The 25,596-nt window shown below is 28.6% G+C and overlaps 1 protein-coding gene and 1 long non-coding RNA gene across 3 annotated transcripts; one reads left to right on the forward strand and one right to left on the reverse strand.

The window, feature by feature from the left end:
* The first annotated feature begins 9,191 nt into the window (after window positions 1-9,191).
* Window positions 9,192-25,587, forward strand: LOC116772340 (protein cueball). 2 transcript variants are annotated; one of them, XM_032664493.2, is made up of 7 exons: window positions 9,193-9,425; window positions 19,683-20,079; window positions 20,150-20,800; window positions 20,951-21,145; window positions 21,551-21,715; window positions 22,429-22,537; window positions 23,630-25,587. In XM_032664493.2, the coding sequence occupies exons 1-7, from the start codon at window positions 9,362-9,364 to the stop codon at window positions 23,738-23,740; spliced, it is 1,692 nt and encodes a 563-aa protein (XP_032520384.1). In that variant the 5' UTR covers window positions 9,193-9,361; the 3' UTR covers window positions 23,741-25,587. The 2 variants fall into 2 exon arrangements, with proteins under 2 accessions (XP_032520385.1, XP_032520384.1); XM_032664494.2 differs by lacking the exon at window positions 22,429-22,537 and having other exon boundaries at window positions 9,192-9,425.
* Window positions 20,536-22,432, reverse strand: LOC133319140 (uncharacterized). The gene is made up of 2 exons (XR_009752831.1): window positions 22,033-22,432; window positions 20,536-21,826 (listed from the first exon to the last, which is right to left on the reverse strand). It is a non-coding gene; the product is annotated as an uncharacterized LOC133319140 (long non-coding RNA).
* Window positions 25,588-25,596: the final 9 nt, after the last annotated feature.

Consider the following 25,596-nt stretch of genomic DNA (forward strand, 5'->3'; position numbering starts at 1 on the left):
TATATAGTCAGTTGGTTCACACGAGACATCACTATTGTCTCAATACCATTTTATACAGAAGATAAGTATGACTTATTCAATGATTCGCTATTAAAATAAAATAAAAAAAATTAATAGGGTTATTACTGTGTATATTAATCCAGGTTTGAGTTTACATCTCCATGTTTTTCATTGATAAATCTTCACACATTTTAGTATTACTGTAGATTATTGAGAAAGGAAAAAGACAATTAGTGAACTCTGAAAAACATAATAGAAAAATTTGTACGAACCACACAGTAGATAGTCACAGTTATTATACTGGCTCGATTTTGTAGGTATATAGTGAACATTATAAAATATTAAAAATGATAATAATATAAATATAATATTACATTTATTAGTTATATATAATTTGTAATTAAGTTACCCTTTTTTAACGATGTACGTATTTGTAAAGGGTAATCATAAGGGGCAAAAGATATAAATATAATGGATTTTTTTATTGCGTGCTTTCATTATATTTGATTGTGAACTTCTAACATTTTTTCTTTACATGGAATTTAATAGTTTTTCTAATTACCAAAACGCATTTGACAAAAAACAGGATTTTATTAAAAGCCCAGGCTCTGTGTTTTAATTTTCATGATAATTCTTTAGACCATTTTTTTTAAATCCCAAATTAAAAAGGGCTGAACATACACCGTAAAATATATACTTTAAAACTTATAACATGTTAAAAGTTTTTTGCTTTACTACAAATAAAGCCTAAAAATCTAATCTTTTTTTACCTTGCCTTACCTTATTAATTACAATAGAATTTAACATTTATTAAACCTTATACTTACATGTTACCTTTTGTAGTGGCTAGACTACAACCTGTGAGATGAGCATTTCATATAAAATATTTACATTTGTCTTTTTGCATGTAACATTTTTTATTCAGATATAAATACCACACCAGGTTTATAGAAAATATATTAGAAGAAAAGGGCAAGTAGCGCACTCTATAACATGTGACCCAATATTTAATAACGAAGTTGTACATAGTCGACCATAGATGTCAGTGTCTTAAGTTACTTACCCAAAGTAAATAATTCATAATATGTACATATTTTATGAAATAGTATAAATGCGCCACTTTAATATAAAAGTAATTATTAATACAAGACTACCAATTATACATGTTGTGCTTCTCCAATCTTGTCTCCTTAAAATGCCCATAGGTGGCGTTTTTAATAATTTTTAATCTGTAAATTTTTGTTTTCATATGGGTGTTCTATAGTTGTATAACATCCATAGTATTTTTAATATTTATTAAAACAAAACCATAGAAAACACAATTAATTGAATACATTTTAATGTATGTAAATTATTTATCGCTTAAATTTTATACAATATTTATTCGCTCCGATTGTTATTTGCTCATACATATCATATATTTTTTTATTTTAAATATATGATATGTAATTTTTTAAATTATTGATTTAATAGTAATATTACAAATTAATACCAAAATGTCCAACCCCTCTTGAGTTTTACTGTCAATAACAAACTTTCACTAAATAAACTTGTCCACGGACATTGCCATTTAATGAAAAAAACTTGATGTAAGTACATACCGTATGTAGGAAGAATAATATAAAGGAGAACATCTCTTTAAATTGTAATCTTAAGAAATTAAATAAATTCCAAGCATAGGTGTGTGTGAACAAACGATATGACTCTTAATATACGTACGTATATTATTATTTTTCTGACTTATTTTCACATTTATACTACTTTATATTATACAGAATATAGATGAATTCTTTGATTGTTCGTATTGAAAACTAAGAAGGCTCATAAACTAGGTACTTACAAACTTTAGTTCAGGTTTGTTCCTTAATTTTAGCTTTGATTTATAAATTTACGTAATCAATACAATAACACACATATCAATATTACAACCAAAGTAGCGTTTCGTTTTAAATGATTCCAAAATATTAAAATTCAAATTCGCAGGTAGAAACAAAAAACAGAAACGAAATCCGTCTGGTGATGTTTTAAATTAACTTTTTTGCAACCAGCCTGGTTCCAAATAGCAAGCCTGGTAATATCACAGGTATCCGTAAATAAAAACAAGACAACAAGGTATCCGTAAAAAAACAAAGCGTAGAAAAAAAAATACAATAACTGGAGGATAAGAAGCGCACGCACGCATGAACGTTTTCTGAAGAGCAAGGAATTTAAAAATGGCGACATTGAGAAGGAAATTTTAAACATTGCCATCTATCGTTTATATTGGACAACATAATGATAAATTAACGGACCATCAATTATAGATGGTGCCACTATTGAGGTTTTTCTTATGTAAAAGAGTTTCGTAGCTCTGACATCTACACAAGTACGCAATTTTTTAATTTCTCGTTCCTCGGAAAATGATCAGTCACGCCACGCGCTTCTCTTAAATTTAAAAATTGTTTATTAGTACTTGGCTAGTTAACGGATGTCTTTATCTTGTGTTCTGTTTTATTTAATTCAAACATGGTACTTGGAACATAGGCTGATGACAAAACTGATAATTAAACACATCTCCACACGGACTCCGGTTTATACGTACTTGTGAGCCTGGCTCTTAAAAAAGCAAGAATCATCTAAAATTAAATAAATTAATTTAATTTTAGATGATTCTGTGAAATATATATAATATAGTTTTATCCGAAAACCTTAGTTTCATTTAAATAATATATATTGACAGATACATCGTTTACACACCCATTGGTATTTATTTAATGTGTCAAGATAGGTTATATTTTGTTATTTTCTTATAACAAATTTATTTATTTTTTGCAGGATCTGTGCACATCTCAGATTTGTAATATCTTCATTTAGTTTTGAGGTGGTAGAGTCCGAAGAGTGAGAGAGCTGGTTGCCCTTTCCCTGCTCCCACCCTTTCCTGCTATCTCCTTATTCCCTTATTGCCACCCTTCCCTTTTCCTCAATAACCAAGGTTGGCAACGCATCCGCAACATAAGGTATGTTGCGGATGTCCATGGGCGACGCGACGGTGACTACTGCCCATCAAGTAGGCCGTCGGCTAGTTTGCCACCTTTCTCGTTAAAAAAAAATTTAGAAACGTTTAATCAGTGGGAATCTGTACTCGACGCTTAAATTCTTAGGTGGTTGTAGGATTCGATTGATTTTATTTGTAATCTTTCTATTGAACTACGTACAATTGTACACAGTTTCTATTGCTTTTTGTGGTATGAACTTTAGAAGGTAAAATTAATCTTTATTATAAAAATTACCAATAAAAAATCGAAAGAGTATAGCTTTTTTTTTGTATCTACTCTATAAAAAGTTTTTTTACTACTAATTAATTATGACATAGTAATTAATATTACAGAAATATTAATCATTTATATATGTATATAAAAAAATACTAAGGATACAACAGTATTGGCATTAAACAAACAAAAAGCACCATCTTTTAGTTTTTTAAGATAATCGCATAAGATAATAAATTTTAATCTTAGAGTGTCGCTTCTATACAAGTAGTTTATGATGTACCTATCTAATTGTGACAAAATAATACAACATCATTAAGATATTATAAGAAGAATGGATTTAATTAATACATATTACTTGATTGATGTCTATTTAAGGTCATAGATGTCGCTTTTCATAATATAAAATTATTTCAAAAATACTTGTCCTTATATTGTAATGTTTAGAACAGTAATAGATATTATTTGTCTAATATTATGAAGCAATTCTCAAAACTTTTTTATCAAGTGACAGAAAAAATGTATAATGTTGCTATATTTAATTAAATTCTTTAATGTAAATATAATTTGTATTTATTTTATGTAACAAAAATTTAAGTACAATCATTTTGAATGTGGTCCAAATCATCAATTAAATACAAAGCAAAATAGCGAACTTTGAAGCCTTAGAATCTCTTTTTTGTATAGTCAGTTGTAATTGTAGCACTTCTCAGAGAGAGGTTTGCTACAATTACAGTAAGAGAGAGTTAAAAATGTACGAAATATTTATTTTAGTAGAACGTACATTTAAAATTTACAAATAAATCGTGCGACACTACAATAATATAAAGTTAGTACCGGGACATAAATCTCCCTAAATTTATTCTAACGTAATTGATATTATTTATATATTGAATACACTAAACAGAGACTGATTTAGTTTATCTCATGAAAGAGCGCTTTGAGCTATGTCAATGGTTATCAAAAATTGCAAGTTTTTGTAATTCTACCTCAAACCGACTTTTATATTTTTCGTTTTTAATAATTCACGTCGAAACTATTCGTGTTCAGTTCACGGACACCGTGATTACAGTTTTTCATTCATAATTCTCCTTACATTATATAATATAGTATTAACGTAGATTATTGAATGGGAAACGGGAAGCGCTTCGTAAATCGTATGTAGTGACGACACAAATTTGTGTTAAGCATAATGTTCGACAGAAAAAAGTTAAACCAATGTTACTGCTATTAAAGAAACAATTCCTTTAACTATTTATTTATTTTATATGAACATACACAAATGTAACAAACGGCAAGGTTGACGTTATTCATTTTATACTTGTTAACTTTTAAGAATGTAGAATAAGAAAGATATGGAGCTAAAAAAAGCTAAAGGAATACAAAATAAATAGAAACACAAAGAATATTTGATAAAATTAATATAAATAATTATGAAATATATATAACAAGATACAATTTAAGATTATATCAGTAGTATCAATGATCTTTCACTTAATTTGCGATCTGAAATAAACATAACTCATTTGTTATGTGATAGACAATTACGAAATACGACTTATTTACGAAAATAATCAATAATTGTGCCATATCTACACCGGTTAATATTGATTAACCTTATGTTTCAAACACATCACGCGGGACGAGATCGCGAAAAATATATATCGGCGCAAGCAGGTTCAATGACGGATGCAACATGAAAATAACTGGCATCAATTATTATAACACCTTATTGGTCGTCGTTACTATTGTTAAAAGTAAAACGAAATCAAAGAGAATAGAACTATGTTTGAATTCTGGTTTAAATATGACGTCTGGACGCACGACAGCGGACTGCAGAGTTCAGCGAGTGCGGATCATAAAGAGTGTGATTATGAAGAATCTTCGAGAAATACAAGAACATTTAGAAGAATTGAAGTTTCATTTTAAAATATCTGGAACGTACTGAAACAAGTGACATTAGTGACGTCAGCGAGGCTGGCGTCCTCTCTTTAAAACAATGAATTTGTAATAAAATCCGACATATACATTTTAAACAGATTTATGTTTGTACTTGGAAGTATTAAATGGTAAATTAATGTTATGTAGCATTAAAAAGATGTAACAAGTATAAAAAATCACGGTAAAATTGTTAATCATATTTACATATAAATTTAATTCACATAAACTGTATGTTATATATTTTACACTAATTTATGGCCTCCATGTCGCAGTGAACTCATTCGCAAGTAATTGCCAGTTGTATCGCGATAAAAAATATATAAAATTTTAAATTTTATATATATTTCTTAATATCATGAATGTTGTTAAATTTTAATAAAATTGACATAATTTTTTTTTTATCTCATTTGAGCATTATTGATATAAATAGGTTTCTAATTAAATGAATTTTCAATGATTTTGTGAAGACAATTTACTGTACGGGATCATATAGAGTTCCTTAATTACAGAAGCCTTATATTCACACAGCGACGAGTTAGGCTTTTTTTATTTTCAGGGGTTAAATGAGGACATTTTTCGAAAACGTGGATGTAAAAAATTATTGAAAAATGAAATATTGTTAAGAGAATAAATTCTGGCTCTAGACATTGTGCCAACATAAAAAAACCTAGTGTAAAGCATATTGAGATCAAAGATAACATAATTTCTAATATTAAGGTTAAAAATCATACTTTAATTAGTCGTAAATCTTAAGGGACTGCTATAAAAAATATGCTTTAAATATCAATGTTAACTTTTATTAAATAGTAATAACGATTTAAATCTAAATTAATATTTGTGGATTTTCCAACCGCAATCAAAAAGCTGTCAATCTAATATCCGTAATCTGATTAGTTGTGTCTGTAATTCTATTTCACCTACAAAACAACGAAAGAAGCTGAACCAAAACACAACTGCGTGTTTAGAAACAGATAATAATTAATATAAATCTAAAATCACTGTTTTTTATGTTCATGACACCACTGCATAGTAAAAGGATACGATGCGAATAAAAGTTCGCATACGGACGTAATCACTTTTGAAGAGCTAAATACCAATAAACGAATAAGTGAATAAATTAATCATATTTTATAGTCTTGATAGAAATAAACATTCGGAATGTCTACAGAGATTTGTTTTTAAACATATTTATCAATACATGTATTGTTAGCCAATTTGACACAGGTGACATGTGACTGAAATACACACGGCCACGTTTGTTATTGTATTCAGTTAGACTGCTTTAAAGATATACTCAAGTATGTGTATGAAAAAAAAAACATTTTACATGAAACTTTACTATTACAAATAAGAAGCATATAGAACGCAAATTATGTTTACGTCACAAAATATTTGATTTGTCAACAGTTCATTCTTGAACGAATTGTCTTTTAAATTGTCTCTAGAATGCGACACCAATTCGTATTAATTTGGGAACTTCCGTACATTATTTCTTAGCACTTAAACTCTAATTTAAGTACCAATATACATATATAATGGAAACCTTCAGCATTTTTATGTGTATTCATATTTACTATAGCGGTTTATTGTAGAAAAAATATAAAAGAGCATTTCACTTGATTTTGTTAAAACGAGCGAACTTGTGAGGGAAGAGCTCGGAAGTAGCTATTTTCTACCATAGTCACGAGTACAATGACTTCATTCACCTCAATTTAGTATGCTTTACACGAAAATAAATCATTTTTTTGACCATTTCACGTAGATACGACAGATTTTTTCAATATTATAAAGGGAAATATCATGAAACGATCGAGAACATACATAAACCGATGGAACTGTTTTTCCTAGAAAATATAATACCTACCTTAAACCTATCTTAATTATAATCTCTTTAAAAAGTTCCTAATTTGATGTATCGGACATTCCTATTTCTTTAACATTGTACTTGATTTTAATTAAAATAAAATAAAAATATCATAATCTTATAAATAAAAATAACGGAATTATTTGGTTACCTAACTATATGTGTCTTAATTGTGTACTCTATTTTCAAATATAAGGAAATATAAAAAAAAGGACATTAATTACTTTATCAGTACAATATTGCAAATAAAATAATTATTGTGACAAACTTTTATTAATATTTTCAAACGAACCTACATATGTATTTTAACAATAAAAATGTAGATTTTATAAATTTCTTTATGGGTTTTCTGTAACCAAAATTATATTTACCTCTAAATATTACGCAGAAATAATTTTAATTTACTAGCTTACCAATTTAATACTATTTTGAATGGTAATCATATCCTAAAAATATGCCTGATAAATCCAATCTTAGCCAAAAAAAAAAATACGTAGAGAAGAATAATTTTAATCTTTTTTTTATATTCTAGATCCTTAAAAAAATATCCGGTGAAATAAGGAAAGCGAAGTCACGAGATACATTCGGTTTTACAAACCCTATGATATATTAAATATATTTTTTATTCTAATTACAATCTAAATATATTTAACCAAAAGCATGTTTCGCGGTTCTTTAGGACCTTCAAGAAACTGCTTTCGTTTGCGGATATCCGCCTCTAATTACAACTAACAAGGAACGTATTTTACGACATAGACATGACAAATGAACTTTGTAAGCCTGTATCCTGTTACGTTTATTATAAAACTTTTTATTAATCAGTGTTTCTTTATATATAATCAACTTAAGCAAATATTTTTAAACCACTATTAATGTACCTTATTTTTATTATTTGATAAACTGTTATAAATTATCAATCTTAATTAAAACGTAGAATTTTTTTCGAGAACTACAAAATTTTTAAGCATTGCATGCTTGCTTGAACTTCATCATAAAATATGGACGGTAGTTTTAATATAGCTATGTTTTAATTACACGAAATGAGGTTCACCGGATATTATAATGTAATAATATTTAAGCAAAACCTCTTTTCTGACATTGGTCCACTTTAATTTCCTACATACAGGCAACAAGCCTAAAATTAGCTTAATAAAATTAACTAAAAATAAATTATTTCTTATACGAAATTAACAGCTACATTTTAAAATAACTTAAAATGAGTTTATAAATTCATTAAGATTTTTTTTTATATTTATAAATGATATTTTATTACGAATAAAATTAAAAAAAATATGACACAAATTTACTTAAACTTTTAATTTTTACATTGTTCAACCATAATAGATCTTGTGTGTTTAGAGAACAAAATTGTTTACTAAAGTTTCTTGACTGGAATTTAATTTTATTATGGAAATATAAGGCTTTTTCTTGTTGTGAACGGTGTACAACTTACCCTGTGGAAAAAGTCTTATAAATTCTGATACAAAACAGCTAACTGGGTATCAGAATTTATCAGTTAAAAAATATTTATAAGATTGAAAAAAATTTTCTGATACAGATTTCTATAAGAATCTATCAGTTATTAGAATTAATGAGACCGTTTCCACAGGGTAGTGTCACGGCCAAACTAGACGATGGTATTATAAAAAAGGTCCTCAGAAGAATTCCCTAAATTTAACTTCGAAGCAATTTCTTTTACAGCCAAAATGTGGTTATGTGGTCCATAGTTGAAGGATTCGACCAATAAAATAATGTTTTCGAATCATTGAAATTATTTTTACTATTTATTGAATAGACGTCAACGAGCGACTACCGTTTATACTTTAAACTTTAATCTAATGGATAGTTTATACTGTCGTTGAATAAAATGCGTGAACTAATAAATAATAAAATTATTTTATTTGGATGCCACAATCATATCTCATTGAATAAGCAAATAGTACCTTTAAAGATTTAATATGTTCAGTTTATAAAAAGTAAATAATTCATCGAATCACCTTTTTAATTACGTAACAATTAATTACCTGCTGATCGCGAGATAATAATATCTCAAGGCTGTGCAATTTCCGAATTTTACAATTAGTGATAAGATATCGTCTGCGTAGTATAAGCTCGTTGCCTCTGTGCATTTAGAATTCAACTTCGCGTCAAAACGGCCGGCCTATTTGGTATAGAAGTGAAACGCAGAACGCTACGTTCATATTTAGTTTCGGTTCACCACGCGTCCGACGCGGTCGTATTTATCCGCCGGCTGAAACTCGCTCATAACCGTCAATAAATGTACAATATTCAATATTTCTGAGACAAAATGTGCAAAATTAAGTGTTTGATCGCATTCCTCATGCTATCTATCAAGTTAGTTTATTCATGGGGTAAGTATCTGATCAGCTGACACACTACTATATACCACGTGCGATTTTTTTTAGTGTTACGCAACTTCAATTGTCGAGTTCGCGTAATTGAGGAAAGACACGGGATATGTTTATAGAATTTTACTTATTAAGTGATGTTACACAAAATGTCAATAAGGCGGTTAATCGTTTGGCGCCACGGCTCCATTGCGAGGGGGCCACGAGTCACGTAGGCCACTTCGAGCGGTTCGTATAAGGCGACCGAATTTAGAATGCCTATAAATTTTCCAACGCATTAACAAAATATGTTCTTTACAATGCGATCGTATTATATTCCTGAAGAATGAAAATATGAAAAGCGCTTTGCGGTTTTTTGTATCTAATGTTTGTTGTTTCATTTAAATAATTCTGTTTTATAACAAATATTGATAGCACAGAACCATTGTATTCATAATCGTCGGAATTTTATAACCTACGTAGGTATTTTTATTAGCGTTGTTAATGCCGTAATTACTTGTTAAAAAAACTTACTTTAGTCTTTATTACATAAAAATATATTAATTCAATTGCAATTTTATTATACAAAATTTTATATTATTATTTACATTAATAGCATCTTTAATTTATTTCGGTTATAATAATTTAATTGATGATTTCTAGAATGTGTGTCAGTGGAAATTTAATGCTAGACCGTTGTTGACGAAAATGCACGTTAACGTAGGTATATTTGAAGATATCTATATATAAAAAAAAAATTAGTAAATAAATTGTTTAAATAATAAGTAATTATTTGCTTTGCATTCCAAAGATAATCTTATATCAATAATAAGACAATCTTTAGGTGATAAAAAACCATTTCGGATATTATGAAGATTATAAACTAAAGTTGTTTTTTATTCTTACAAGGCACAATTACTCAGGTCTATAATCTATATATGTTTATCATAAAAAAACATAGATTAAGTCAAAAAAAAATTACACGCAGGCAAATCTGCGGGCGGTGCCTAGTCATATATTGGTATATACTCAATTTATAACAATATTCTTATTATAAGTTCCTATTTAATATATGTATATTTTAATAAACAATTTTTTTATTGAAAATAACTAACAATTCTACTATACAAGCATTTAATATACTAAGTAAATATAAAGTATATTTATTCTAATTACATGCAAAACACTTTAAACTAAATAGTAAAATAATAAAATTTACTCTAATGAGAAAAGGTCGTATAACTTCTAAAATAAATGATAACGAATACCTCCAAAGAAATGTTTATCTTGTTCTTGAAATTAAGATTATAACGCGTCTTTATATATATAATTAATCTTTTACTATTTCAGAGGGACAGGTTTCAGCTCTGTACCCACTTATACATGTTAATTATAGCTCTCAATACTCGAGAACTCTTGTAATTAGCACATATTACTGAAGTGGTCATAAACAGGGAAACAAGTACTTTAACGTAGTGCGTCTACGATTAACGCTCGGTCTAGATTACACGATAAGTCTGAGGCAAAGATTGTGTGCAGCCCTAAGTCTGGACTCGCTTCTGGACTCATCATCTATTATATTGGTTACTTTTAATGTTGTTTTTCAGTAGATTTGTTTATCTTTTATTTGGCAACGATTACAAATATATAGTAAAAGTGCCAGACTTTTTATTTTGCATTATCTGTTCTAACTGATGTCATGTTACAATTTGTTTAAAGTCGAATTCCAGCAAGCACAGACTAAAAAAGATATAATTAATAACAATAATTTAAGCTTACATGACATAAAGCCGCAAAGAAATATGCTCAGTACTTGCAAATTGACAAAATGAAGAATATATATGTTTTTCTATTAAAAAAAAAATTATAACTTATTTAAGTTTATTTAATGAACACGATATATTCTTACATGTATATATTTTCTGTAGGCTACCCTCATAATGAGTTTTGCATGTTCAAGCTAAAGGTTAAATTTCTTCATTAAGGTATATGAATGATGTAACTGGAAACTGGCCGTGTTGAGTTTAACTCACTAACTCGTGAATTACCACTGATAAAAATCTTCGTTATATATCCTGCAAATATTATATATGCGAAACTTTGTAAGAATGTATGGATTGTATGTTTGTCACTATGTCATGCAAAAACTACTTTACGTATTTTGAATAAACGTTACAGTACTATAGCTTATACATCGGATTAAGACAGACTATAATTTAAACAGAGTTCCTATGTAGTTCTCGATGGACCATTGCATAACAGTTGTATATACATGACAATAGATGTCGCTGCCGGTTGCCAACCATATCTATCGTTTTAACCGGCTCTAACCACTACTGAATATGATGCGCACGGAGTCCCGGGAGAACACTAGTTTTATATCAATCAAATAAGCATCAATAATAAATATAATACTTTGTTGTTATTTGATTTACGCTCATCGCTATCGGAGTTCAGAGTTTAAATAATCAAGTGAAGAAAGTCCCTGTTGTATATTATAACATATAAATATAAATTTAAACATTATCTTATACATAGTTTTCCTGCGTATATATTATCACGGCAAGTTTTAATCCTATTATACTTAATTTTGTGTAAGTTCCATTATTTAAAATGAATTCCTGCAATTCTAGTACGAAAATAAAAATATATTTTTCTTTGAAGATATTTTTTTTTTAAATAACTACACCCTGGTTAATTGAAGGAAAAAAATATGAATAATTATTGCTATTGAAAGTCAGTAATTCTCTGGATGTAACCTTGTGTTGGTTGTCAAGGAAATGTGCTCAATACTTGATTACATCCTATAGTCGGCCTGGTTTAAATTAACTTCACTGTAATAGTTTTCTTGAAATCACACTTAAGAAAAAAAAACGATTGTTCCCCCAGCTGTATTTAATGTGAAGATGATAATTTGAATTTGGAATAATTATTATTTTAATGTCACAGATATTTTGTTTTATGAAAAAAAAAAATTAATTTCTTTTTTTTATTTTAATTAATTAAAAGTTGTAACTCTCATCTCGTCTGCCTGTGATCACGGTTTCTCCAAAGGAACCGAAACGTCGGAATTATGTATAAAATAAAAAACCCATAATAATATCTGAAAATGTTAGTTTTATGTAAAATGTAAATGAATACACGCGAAAATCTTCGACAAAGTAATTTTAATTAATTCAGTAAACTCAAGAATTGATAAAAAAAAACTATATTCTAATAAATTAAGATCGATGAAACTATACACATTATTAATTAAAAAAACGGTTCTTCTTGCGGCTAATGTAATTTAATTTGAAATAAAATTAAAATCATTGAAACATAAACATCTATACCAGAAACTAGGTTATTTGCGTTACACTGGAAAATTCTATACAATTAAATTATAGAGAAATCCGAAGACAATCACAGTTGCTCAATACCGATGTCTTATTGTTGTCAACTACGTACGCGACCGGCTAAATCTAGTACACGGTCAGACATTTTGGGTTTGCCAAGTTTTTTTTTATTATATAAATAATACTTAACATTTTAATGATTTTATATCTTTAAAATTGGAATTAATTTGTTCTGTTTGCGTTTAACCATTGCATATAATCATTACGTATAGTTTTGTTTTTAAATAAAAAAACCAAAAAGGTTTTAATTCTGTTGACGCGAATATTGCACGCCTTTATAGGATGTATATCTTGGATTTTGTTTATGAATTCCTTTTTTGACTTGGACTTTATTTTTTTAAACACAAGCCTTAAAATTCTTTCATTAATAAACATTGTGTAATATATTTCTAGGAATACGAGTTTTTTTGTCCAACATTGGTATCATAATGTTATCAAAACACATGTTCATTTATATTTTAATCTGATACATAAGCAGTAGCAGCAGCAGTAGCATACATGTATATAGATAGATAAATGTATAATTTATATATTATATGTATAATATAAATTATAATCTCTGGTGATGGTGATATTACTTATATAATCTATTTCATTAAAAATTTACACAATGGAAATTTGTAAATAAATATCTGTATTATATTTCTAGGAGCAAATTTTTTAATTATAAATATCTAAATTCGTGAAAAAATATGATGTATCCGACAAAAACAACATTACCTACAAACTTTAATTTGACCTACATGAAGTTCTTATCGTTAATTATACTCAATTTTTGAGATAAATATCTTTAAAGGTAACATATTATTATATATAATGTTACCATTGAAATAGGTTTTGTTATAATGTTTGTTTAGTTCTTTTTTCTTGACTGACAACAAAGTCGGTGTCTCTGTTTAAAGAAATTAAAAAATAATAATAATATTTTGCAATGAGCAAAATACCGGCTATTCCATTGGGAATGAAGCTATAGCATAAAAAATAACGTCTGAATTAAATAAAAATTAATGCAATAATAATAATATTCTTATTAAAATATTCAAAGTTAAATTATACTTAAAACGTAATAGCTACTATTATCTTGAAAAAAAATCCGGTTTCGAAATGTTAATTCTTTAAAATATAATTAAGTCTGTTTTTGTGTAATGGTGTTCAAAAGTGTAATCTCGTTAATCTTGTTAACTGTTTTATTATTTTTTGTTACTTGATAAACCAAGTCGTCTCACGGGTCACGGTAGTTACTAAGACACATAATAAACTAAAATTTCACAATCGAATATAAAATTAAAATGTTATTTGATGAAATAAACCTAAACTGTAAAGTGAAGTCACGATAACAGAATGCTTAACACAAGTTTTCATAGTAACATAATACTAAGCGTTTCCCGGTCTACTTTCAATAACTACGTCAATACTACATGCGGAGTTTTGTGAATGAAAAACTGTGAATGTTCCGTATGTAATGTGATTATACAGACTTATGTTAAGCATGAATTGGATTTATTTATTAATTATTATTTTTTTTATCTTAAACTAATCTGTTTAACAAGTAATCCGTCAAAGTCATGTTACATAAAATCAGTGGAAATTTTCCCATACATAGATAGCTGTCCATAGGATTTTTACGAGCTCTTAGAATGACTTTCAATGACTACTTTCAAATGACTTTTCCGTCCTTTCTAATGAGTTATCAAGATAAGTCTAGAAACACAATATTGTTATAAGCGAAAGTTTGTAAGAATGTTTGTATGTATATAATAAATCCTAGGAAATCCAACACCATATATATTTACAGGCAAAGCTGGGATATGAGTCCTCCTATTTTTTTTAATATGAAAGTTTTTAGTTATGTATGTATGTAATTGTATAGATTTTTTGCTTTTGTGCAGTCAAAATTACTGTACAGATTTTGATAAAACTTTGAAATGAAACAAATAACATATCGTTAATACATAGCTATATGAATTTTTGAGATCATCAATCAAAAATATTATAATTAACGAGGCAGCAGAAGCCGAAGGAAAGTATTATAGAGTTAGATAAAGCTGAATGCTATGAACACGATCTTAATAAAGGTCAAACCGAGAAACAATGAAATCAAAGGCAATAAAACAATGACTTTATTAAAGGTATTCTATTTACGTTTAATTCCGTCTAAATTAATTTAGGACCAGGAAAAAGGTTATTTATAACAAAATAAATAGGTAAAAGAATAAGGAAATGGAAGAAAAAAAAATTATAATACCTACAAAAAAATAATATCTGGGGTTTTCATTAGTGCAGGAAATAATTAATGCATTTAATCGATATATATAAATAAGTATATACAATATATGTCTCTCTTGGACGTATTCAAAGTTGAGGTCAATAAATAAAACAGAGTCACGTTACAAACATCATTGATTTGTGTTCCAAGTGGCTTTTACTAATGTCTAATTACGTAACATATCTCGTAATAATCTTAACATATATTGAATTAAAGTACTAATGATGTGAAAATACGATTATTTATTCGTAAATCTGTCTTTAATTAGTATTATTAACAAACAAATTAATTACATATATATGTATATATATTTCATTAATGAGGAAAATATCTTCGTTAAAGTTTTGATTAGATTATCAAACACTATTCATATATATAATCCGGAAAGGAAACAACATTATACATATTATGTTTCCTTGTTTTTTGCTACAATTTACAGCCCTCATAATAATTTGCGTTTGTAACGGGCCGGTCTCAGTATTGGCCCGCTCTTCCGGTGACGCTGTAAAAGCCGCGGGGCTAACAGCTCACAGCAATACACATTACAAGAGAGAAAAAATAATTTTAGATTTTTAAATCAAAGAATTTCTTCGTGATATAATCAAAATGGTTTTTTCTAATTGTCATAAATTAGCCTTCAATAGATAAGATAGATCAACAAAATGTTTCTCATTCAGTAATATAATGTTTTTAAATCTTTAATATATGGAAAATGATAGTGTTTATAATGTGTAGTTCAATGATCTTAACGGTCCTGTCTCCGTGATATTTGTGAATCGACCCACTTACATACTATATTGTCACAGGGATCGGCTGATAAGAAATATCTCTGATTCGGTTTCTGCAAAAATTTTACTTCAAATTATAAAATATCTTGATTATTTTACATACAATTGAAGCACTTTGAGAATATTTATTATCTAAGGTATTTTTTCTGAATTAGTTTGTGTAATGGTGTAAAACTCTCCATTTTTTTTTATTGATTAAATACTTTTAATGAAAATAATTTTAACATACATAAGGACATATACATATAAGGGTATGTACTAATGGATAGTGTTACTACTTATCGTGAATAAGCCTGTGAAATTTGATCTCTAAAGTATTTGCTTATTCTACCTTCTCGACCACGTACGCCACTCGCTGGCCAAATACTAAACTAACAGCTCCTTTATGGTTTTGTTACACGCCTGGCTTTATTTGCTCACAAATCAAAATTACTTGCAATCTATGAATTATATTTAAAATAAGCGCAAACTAAAACGATCGGATCAATGCAATTTATACAATTATAATAATATGATTTATTAACGAATATTCAAGAAATAATGTATTCTTATTCACAAATATTTGGTAATGTTCTGCGAAGAATAATATATTTTTTCGTCCAGAAACTTAGAAACACTAAACCTTGTGCCGCGCATTAATGCTTCAAAATCGTGACTGTTATACATGATTGGAATAATTAAGCACAAACTGAACTAAATGTATTAAAAATTTCACAATTTTGCGAAAACCTTCCGCCGCTAGCCTTGGTCTTGATAGCCGTTGTAAGTAACCTCGCGAATGTCAGTGTTATATTTTTGGCACTATTTATTTTATAAACATAATAACAACTTTACTGTAAACTAATTGGACGCTGAGTTTACTTGGAACAAGAACAATAAATAGGAAAAGTACATTCATAAAACTGATTACATTGTATTTTTTAATATAAAGCAGTATTGTATTGTTTATGACTATTTATAAAAAAAAATTGTATTACAAGGAGATAAGATATTGATAGTAAATTAAGATCGACATTGGTTTTTGTTCAAATAATTTAAGTACGTGCTAAATTATCAATAGCACGGATTTATTTTATATATTTATATATTAATATATAAAATAATATAAATGCTTTTTCTGTACGTTTCTAAAATATGAAGAATTATAACTAATTGTTTTATATACTAATACTATTTAGATATTGATGGGCATAATCCTGAAAAATACATATATTTTTTTTAAGTTAAATCTCATCTCTAAATTAGTAATACTTATTTGTTAACTTGAAGTACGCGATTAAATCTATTAGTATATATATATATATATATATATATATATGCTTCAGTGAATTACTTTGACGTCTAAGAATTTCATAGCAATATTATTATTAATAATGCTTTTGCAATTAATGCTTATGCAGGTGTTTGAAATTGTTAAACCTTACTGTAAATCTTACGGGGCATAGTTATTACTGATTAAAGTAAATTTTTATTTATTATAAGATAACCGCTGCCTCATATCTTTACACATTTATATACTTTTACGAAAGGTTTTATCGTGATACTAAATACAGCCAGTTTCCAGTCATTGACATCGTTTGACGAATGTTTGAAATGATGACGTCATTATCCAAATTAAAATTCTTTAATATTATTTTCACCAAGACTTCCGCACCTTATATATTATTGGTTATGTTATTAGGTTAATAAATTAATCACTTGGGTAACCTTACTATAAGTAAACTTTGGCTCCAATTATATCCGCATACCAATCACATATGACAATAATATATATTTATATCAGTGGATATAAACAATATCTTATGTATAGATAAAAGATATAGATTTGATGATTGAACATAATGTATGTATGTATGTATTTTATTGATATAGTAAAGCCTTCTCATGTAATACATATTTTACGTTTTATAATAATTACTATCGTGTGTATTTTATCAATATGTATGAACCGGTTCCGTCTTTAAACTAATACGTATATACATGAGAAAATACACTTTTAAAGGAGATATATATTTCAGTTTCTATCATATTTTATAGTAAAAATGTCATTCTCTGTTAGCTTACGTTACGGTTACAGACAAATGATATTCTCATATATATATATATATATATATATATATATATATATATATTAATGTGTGTGCGCGCGTGTGTGTGTGTTTAATATATAGTTTTTTTGTAATATTAATTTTATTTTTGTATTATTTTTTTTTATACACCAAAAAGTCCATCCAATTCTACCCTATTTCAATTCGAACTTCATTAAAACACAATTCCTAAAGATTAAACAATGTTGCTATTCAAGAAAACAATAAAATAAATATAACCCAAGCTGATAAGGGATTATTATTATTATTATTATTATTATTTCCTCCACTTGTAATTTATGTCCGTTATTAATATATAATCATTAATATTTTTATCAAAGCCAATTAGCAGAGTCCCAATAAAACTTGAATGTTCATAAATGTAACATTGCAGCAAACATAACAGATTTATAATTTTCATTACAATAAACATCAATACATTACAAAAAAATTAATTTAAATATTTAATGTATGAATTGATTGTGTAAATCGTTTGGACATTAAATGTACGGATCATTAAACAATTGGGTCAAAGGAATGACACAATTCAATCGTAATTATAAGAAATCAAAACTATATATATATTTAAATTAAATATATATGTATAGGATATGTACATGTTTCAACAAGAGATCAGCTATCATATCTTTTATAATACTGTATGTGCTTAATGTTGTAGGGTACATAAAAAATTTATGCATTTCTCCTATAAATCGAATTTTAATGTTATCTGCGGGACAGATCCTAACACAATGTAATCATTTAAGTTATATTTATTCTACATATAAATTGTTGGTTTTATACAATGGAAATTTATATTCTTATGTCACACTCAAACTGTAAGAAAATATTCAAATGTGCAGACGACCCACGCGTCTGTGACGTCACTAAAACGTAAATAACGTTTTCAAAGACCACGTAGTAATATAACGCATACCAGTTATTTTATATAATCATGGTTTTGTATACCGGGATTTAAAATACGTCAAGATTGTTTATATTTTTTATTTGACACATAAAAACAAATAGATAATTATTTATAATCTATACTTATACATTAATATAATATATTAATGTAGGCAAAATTATATGTACAAAAAAAAATCTTGTTAACCACGAAGGATACATTGTTTTGTATTTATTTTGATATAAACCTTCTTCTTAGAACGTAAATTGATAAATTCTTATTCCTCCACCTAAAGTTGTTTTAGTTTTGTTAAATTTTTGTAACGAATATAAAAAATAAAGTTGAATTTACAGTGAATCGGTACGTTACATTACAAATTAGTCGCTCGTACCTACAACGTATAGCAAATAAATTAAAATACTTGACCCCAGTTAGGATGCCTTTTGATTAACGATCACCATGCCACTGTTCTGTACTGTTGCTATACAAGCATGAAGCAACCTCATTCCTCACAGACGCTAATAAATCATCTTAACAATTTCTTATATCTATTCGTCTTACATTCGTACTACGTCAAATATTTACTCAATTATTTTGACGTCTGTAAAGCGTAATAGGTTGTATACAAGTATGTTTTAAGATAAAATATTTAACGCAAAACGTTGCGTAAGTGACTAAGAGATCACGGGACCTCTCTATGCATCTGCCAAACTATGTACAAATTATGTGTAATGCTATTACTGTTATATAACACTTAAAAATAGTATATAAATAGTTGGTTGGTGTTTATTGAGATTTTGTTCCCAACTCGAGTCTGACCTTGGAACTATTGTTGTAGATATCGCCATAACAACAGGGGACCAACTAGAATTTTACACTAATCAAACTAAAACTAACAATGAAGGCATAAGATTCAGAGATCTGACGGCATTGGCCTATGACGCCGTACATAATATGCTGTTGTTCGTCGACAAACAGAATGACAACGCTTCGATATTTAGTTACAATCTAATCACGAAGAAATATCTGCCGTTAGTCGGCAGAAGATCCTACGAGAACATACAAGGCCTAACATTTGACCCCGTCAGCGGAAAAATGTTCTGGACCGACACCAACGAGAGAAGCATTTACTGGGTTTCTCTGTGGCCGAGGTCAAAGGACAGTATCTATGGAAATCTTTTAATGAAGATGAACGACGAAATCCCAAGAGACATTGCTGTTGATAGTTGTAGAGGGTGAGTTTTGTAGTTACCGTATAAATAAAATATAGAGGGAATTAGTAATTAAAAAATATTGTTTTTACAGCTATATCTATTGGACGAACACCAATATTACTAAAGCAACAATAGAAAGAGCTCGCTTGGATGGCAGTGAGAGGCGTGTTATTGTTTCCACTGATATCCATATGCCGGTAAGCATTGCAGTCGACCAGCGAACCAAGAGACTTTACTGGGCTGATGATAAAGAAGGAATCCATTACTCCATAGAATCGTCTGACTTAGATGGCAAGGACAGGAGTACAATATACGCCGGAACTTACCACCAGCCGAACACGCTAACTGTCTCAAAGAATGATGTTTACTGGGTGGATTGGGGATACAAATCAGTATGGAGGATATCGAAAAATGCAACTAATACGGAACCCGAGGAACTGATAAAGTTCTCCACCGAAGTCCCTTTTGGGATTGTAGCTAACTATCAAGTAGCTGATCAAACAGAAGGAGTATCGGGATGCGAAGTTTTGGTTAAATTGCAGAAAAATCACAGCTCAGTGAACGATTCCATCAACATTCCTAGAGATGCCGGTCTATTTTGTCTTCATGGAGTCAAGACCGGGATATTTGATTGTAAATGTTCCCCGGGATACATCGGAGACAGGTGTGAAATATCTGTTTGTCAGAACTTCTGTTTGAACGGCGACTGCACCAGCAACAGTGAAGGAAAACCTCAATGCAAGTGAGTAACTTAAAATCTTAGTTAATTTCAGCAGGATCTATATAATGAAACATATACTATGACTGATCGAAACATCTTTCAAAGAGAATTATATATTGAATAAAACATTACACAAATATTATTATAATAATTTTCTTCATAACATAACAGGTGTCAAGCCGGTTTCACTGGACAAAGGTGTGAACTAAATGTATGCTATGGATATTGTTTGAATGACGGCGAGTGCTCGCTCATACAAAACAAGCCAAGCTGTAAATGTGCTAATAACTTCGAGGGCGTCCGCTGTGAAACTCTCAAACCTGAGCCAATTAAAACAACGGACACACCCTTTGTAGAACCCTGCAAGTATGTAATTACAAAGTTATTAGCGATTTCTAAGAAAATAGGCCAAATACAAGAAATATAAATAAAATTGACATACACAAAAAGAGGTCCTTTTAAATATGTATCTCGGCTAATTTGGTACGAGAAATTCACAAGTAAGATTAATATCAAGTCTGAACAAAATACTACTTAAAGGATTTTCCAATCACATTTTCCAACATTTATCATCTCTATGGATAGAGAAAATATGTGTCATATAAAGAATTAATACTAATAGTTGAAAGAGTTTTCAAAGACTTTAATACTGTAAGCTTAAATTGTTTGTATTTCTCTTTAAAATAAAACCAAAACTTTCCCTACCGATGATGGTAAATATTTTTGCAGTTGTACCCAATACCAATAAAGACAAAATTATTCCATTTGCAGCTGTACCCAAGTGAACTCTTCATCGTTACTGATGTTAGGGTGCGTGTCTGGGTGGGATACTGTACGTGATCCAGTGCTGTTAGCGCTGGGAGTGCTGGCTGGACTGCTGGCACTCACCAGCGCCGTACTGGCAGCTAATGTACTGTACCTTCGACGGAGGCCCAGGTGAGATCTACTATGTATACATATTATTTAATGTAACAGTGTATGTGTGTGTGTGTGTAATACATGCCACAATACATATGTACATTTTTTCATTCATCTGAAGGTCTCAACCTGAAACAATATTAACATACATTATCATTAATTTAATTTGTTTGTATTTATATTAGCTTATAAACAAGTAACATTGAAATGTGGATATAATCAAAATAAATCAAGTTATGGTCATTAATAATATAAACACTATCAAACCAAAATATTACTTGATATGTAATGATACTACTAGTAATGAAACTACTTGTAATGATACTACTACAAACCCGTCGCTATTTACTGACTTTAGTAAAAACTGCAATTACATATTAATTGTTGTACAGAATGTCTGCCTTTTTTAGTTATCAAACAATTCGGCGTTCCGCTTAGTTAGGACTGTTAACGAGTTGAAAATATTGAGACGTTTGCGAACATAATGTGCTTTTTTTTATAGAAACGCAGAAGAAAACAGTTAATCTTATACGACGAAAGAAAAACGATTAAAAAATCAACGAAATAAAGTGTCACTGTTGTCGACTGATATTTTGAATTGATCGTAAATGTCAAATAGTCTACTTGTTTACGGCACTTGTTTTTTTATATTCATTTCTATACACAAAAAATAAACGGATTTACTTAAAGATTTTGTCTTTGAAATAAGCAATGAAACATCGTTATTTCAGAATAAAGAAGCGTATAATAGTTAACAAGAGCGGCACTCCGCTGACGGCCCGACCAGACGCTTGTGAGATAACCATCGAGGACTGCTGCAATATGAACATTTGTGAAACGGTGAGATTAACTCAATTATATCGATATTATTACAAATTACAATAATATATACATTTATAAAAGTATTATGACGTATCACTGGTTACTGTCATTGTCAACTGTAGATTTTCGTTACATAGATAAACGTAATAGAATAAAAAATATTAGTAGGCCCCATTTAAAACAACCAACCGACCATAACGAATTACTATACCAGACGACATTTTGCACTGCAGTATTTTTTTTCTCGCGATAGTAAGAAATAAGTAGTTAGTGAAATAAATGTTCGTCGACACAGAATACTATTTTGAAATTTAAATGTACGTTCTATGGTTGTTTTTAAACTTTCAGAATGTCGTTTTGTTTTGACCTTATAATTAAAAATACCGCTCGATAAATAACAATACATATATAACTGAAATATTAACGATTTGTATGTTTTTATGGATTTTAAGATGTTGTTAATCAAATACTAATATAATTATTAACCTGTAATAGGGATTAAAAAAAGTGTTTAGTAAAAACAAACGGTATTTTGTTTGTAATATTTATTCAGACATCGTTGTAAAGCTAATGTCATTATTACAGATAACCTTGCCACAGATTAAATCAGCAGTGAATACACTAAGACCTCCTTCACTTCTTATCTCCTATCAATACGTTTATTATTCTCGTAAATCAGACGGTGTTTACAAGAAAAATATTAACAAATAATGTATAATTCATAGTGACGTATAATTTAAAGGTCAAGTCCAATCCAATCGAAATTATCTACATATTTACTTTTAAAAACTTATGTAATTTCGTTAATTTAGGTACACAATCAGTTAGCGAATTTGTTGTCATCGAGAAAAATGTGTTTTAAACCAAGCGTAACAATTGATTAAAACCAATTAAAATTTACCGTTTCACTGTCATAAAATATGTCATATAAATTACCATTAAACGATAAGAAAGAAATTATACGAGAATTTATTAACTTATAATGAGAATATTTATTTCAATCGAAAATATTATTTCGAAGGTCTTTTCTCAAGGCTAATATAAAGTCCTCTACTATGTAGCTTGATAATAAAATAATAATGATTGCTGAAATATTATTTTTTTCGACAGCCATGTTTCGAGCCTCGTAACTCCATTCGGCCGACGCTAGTCGACGCTAAACCCGGCAAGGAAGAGAAAAGGAATTTGATATCGAACATGGAGCAGGAAGATATATACTGAGACGTACTTATGTACTGTTTGGTGATGAGTCCAAAGGTTAATTGTGATATTCGATTTAGGGGCGCGGCAGCTATTTTAACTTTTGTTATAATTTGTCGTAGGGTTGTTGCTCGTTGGTTATTCGCGGTGTTGCCATTGGAAATATCGGTAGTGTATACACAGCCTTAGAACAATCCTAATATAGTAGACTGTTATTTGTTAATATTACATTCAAAGACTAAAGTTCCCATAGTTTTTTTTTTACTAATAATAAAAGTGTACACGAGTCCAAAACATTAGATTTAAGATCTTTGTAAGTTTTCAATAACTGCCTTTTCACTGAGACATATGATTGAGTTACTTTTTCCTCGTTTCCATTACATTTTATTTAAAGACAATAATAGCAATTGAATTGATAATTTTTTATTTATTTTGTGAACAGTTTATTTCTATAATAAGCTCAAAATTATTTTATTTCGTACTTAGTACATTGATTAAAATTAAATTTATTATTAATATTTTATCTAATTTATATACTTTTAATTTTTTTCGTGCCAAATATAATTTAATTGGCTCTGAAATCATGACTACGGTTGTACTAAATGATTCTTAATTTTTTTAGAAGCATTTATATATTATAAGAATAAACTAGAAAAAAAAATCATGTATAAAACGTAATTAAATATAAGAATTTGAAAATTGAAGAATTATTTTCACATATTGTATTTTTTTATCTTAGACAACGGCTTTAAAATTTTAATACAGAGGAACTATAGATAAAAAATATGAAAGTATGAAATATGTTTTCCTAACTACATAATTTACCAACTAATTTTACTTACTAGAATCATTTAAAAATCTTATTTATACAGCCCACAATTTAATACGTAAATTCATTAGTTTTCTGAACATGAACTACCGAATACTTCGGACACCTAATAATATTAAAGCGGATGATTAATATGTTTTTGGGGTCTTCTATTGGTTATCTCCGTCACACATCAAATAACAAATAAAAATCATTTCTAATACTTTTCGAAATCATTATAATTGTCTTTCCAACAGTTCCTGAACTTCGACAATAAAACAGCACCAGTAATATTGTTTTTAAAATGAGGTAAATAGCTCAAAAATACTACTTTCAGTTTGTTTAACAAGCTATTTATGTTTTAATTCTTCATGAAAGTCTTTAAAACTTCTTGATAATCTGATTTCTAATAACGCCAATAGAAGACCTATTATATTTTATCTTTTATTACAAATACTACTTTAATAACTTAAGTTACCGTTCCTATAATTATTTTTTAGAGTAATTTAAGTTTCTTTCAATTCATGTCGTTTAAGCGATTGTTTCCAAACGACACCTGTCACTAGTTTTGACACTTGACAGTAACCAACTATTGGGTGGAAGCGTGTAAGTCGTAATTTGTCATTTATTGATATGAAGAGGATTACGACGTGAACAACCTCGTCCGCGAAAACTGTCTGAAATTTATTTACTGCCCGCATACATATTTAGTTAAGTACTTTGTGTATTTTAAAATTAAAATGTTCGGGGTCTGTCCGTCGAGTACCATCATTAATAATAAGAATCTCGTTGTACTTATATTATTTCTATGTATTTATATATATATATTCTCTATAACATAACATTTTCAAAAATATAATATTCCATGTTTTTATTGTTAATGATGATTATTTCGGGTTCAGTACATGTGGTACTTAGTTAGGCAATATTAGAATAGACTATTTAGTACTAGATTAGGTCGTGGATTGATAATATCCACATGAGAAATGTGATATTATTGAGTCTTTGTATGAGCCTCTTAGTGAGAAACTTTTATAAAAATAAAGTGCTTTGTGAATAATGACATCTT

Source organism: Danaus plexippus, chromosome 12 (assembly GCF_018135715.1).
Source record: "Danaus plexippus chromosome 12, MEX_DaPlex, whole genome shotgun sequence".
Lineage (NCBI taxonomy): Eukaryota > Metazoa > Arthropoda > Insecta > Lepidoptera > Nymphalidae > Danaus > Danaus plexippus.

Coding starts and splice junctions, on each gene's coding strand:
- LOC116772340 (XM_032664493.2), top strand. CDS start 9,362: ATGTGCAAAATTAAGTGTTTGATCGCATTCCTCATGCTATCTATCAAG. Junction 20,080..20,149: donor GCTGTTGATAGTTGTAGAGG/GTGAGTTTTGTA, acceptor TTGTTTTTACAG/CTATATCTATTGGACGAACA. Junction 21,716..22,428: donor TACCTTCGACGGAGGCCCAG/GTGAGATCTACT, acceptor TCGTTATTTCAG/AATAAAGAAGCGTATAATAG.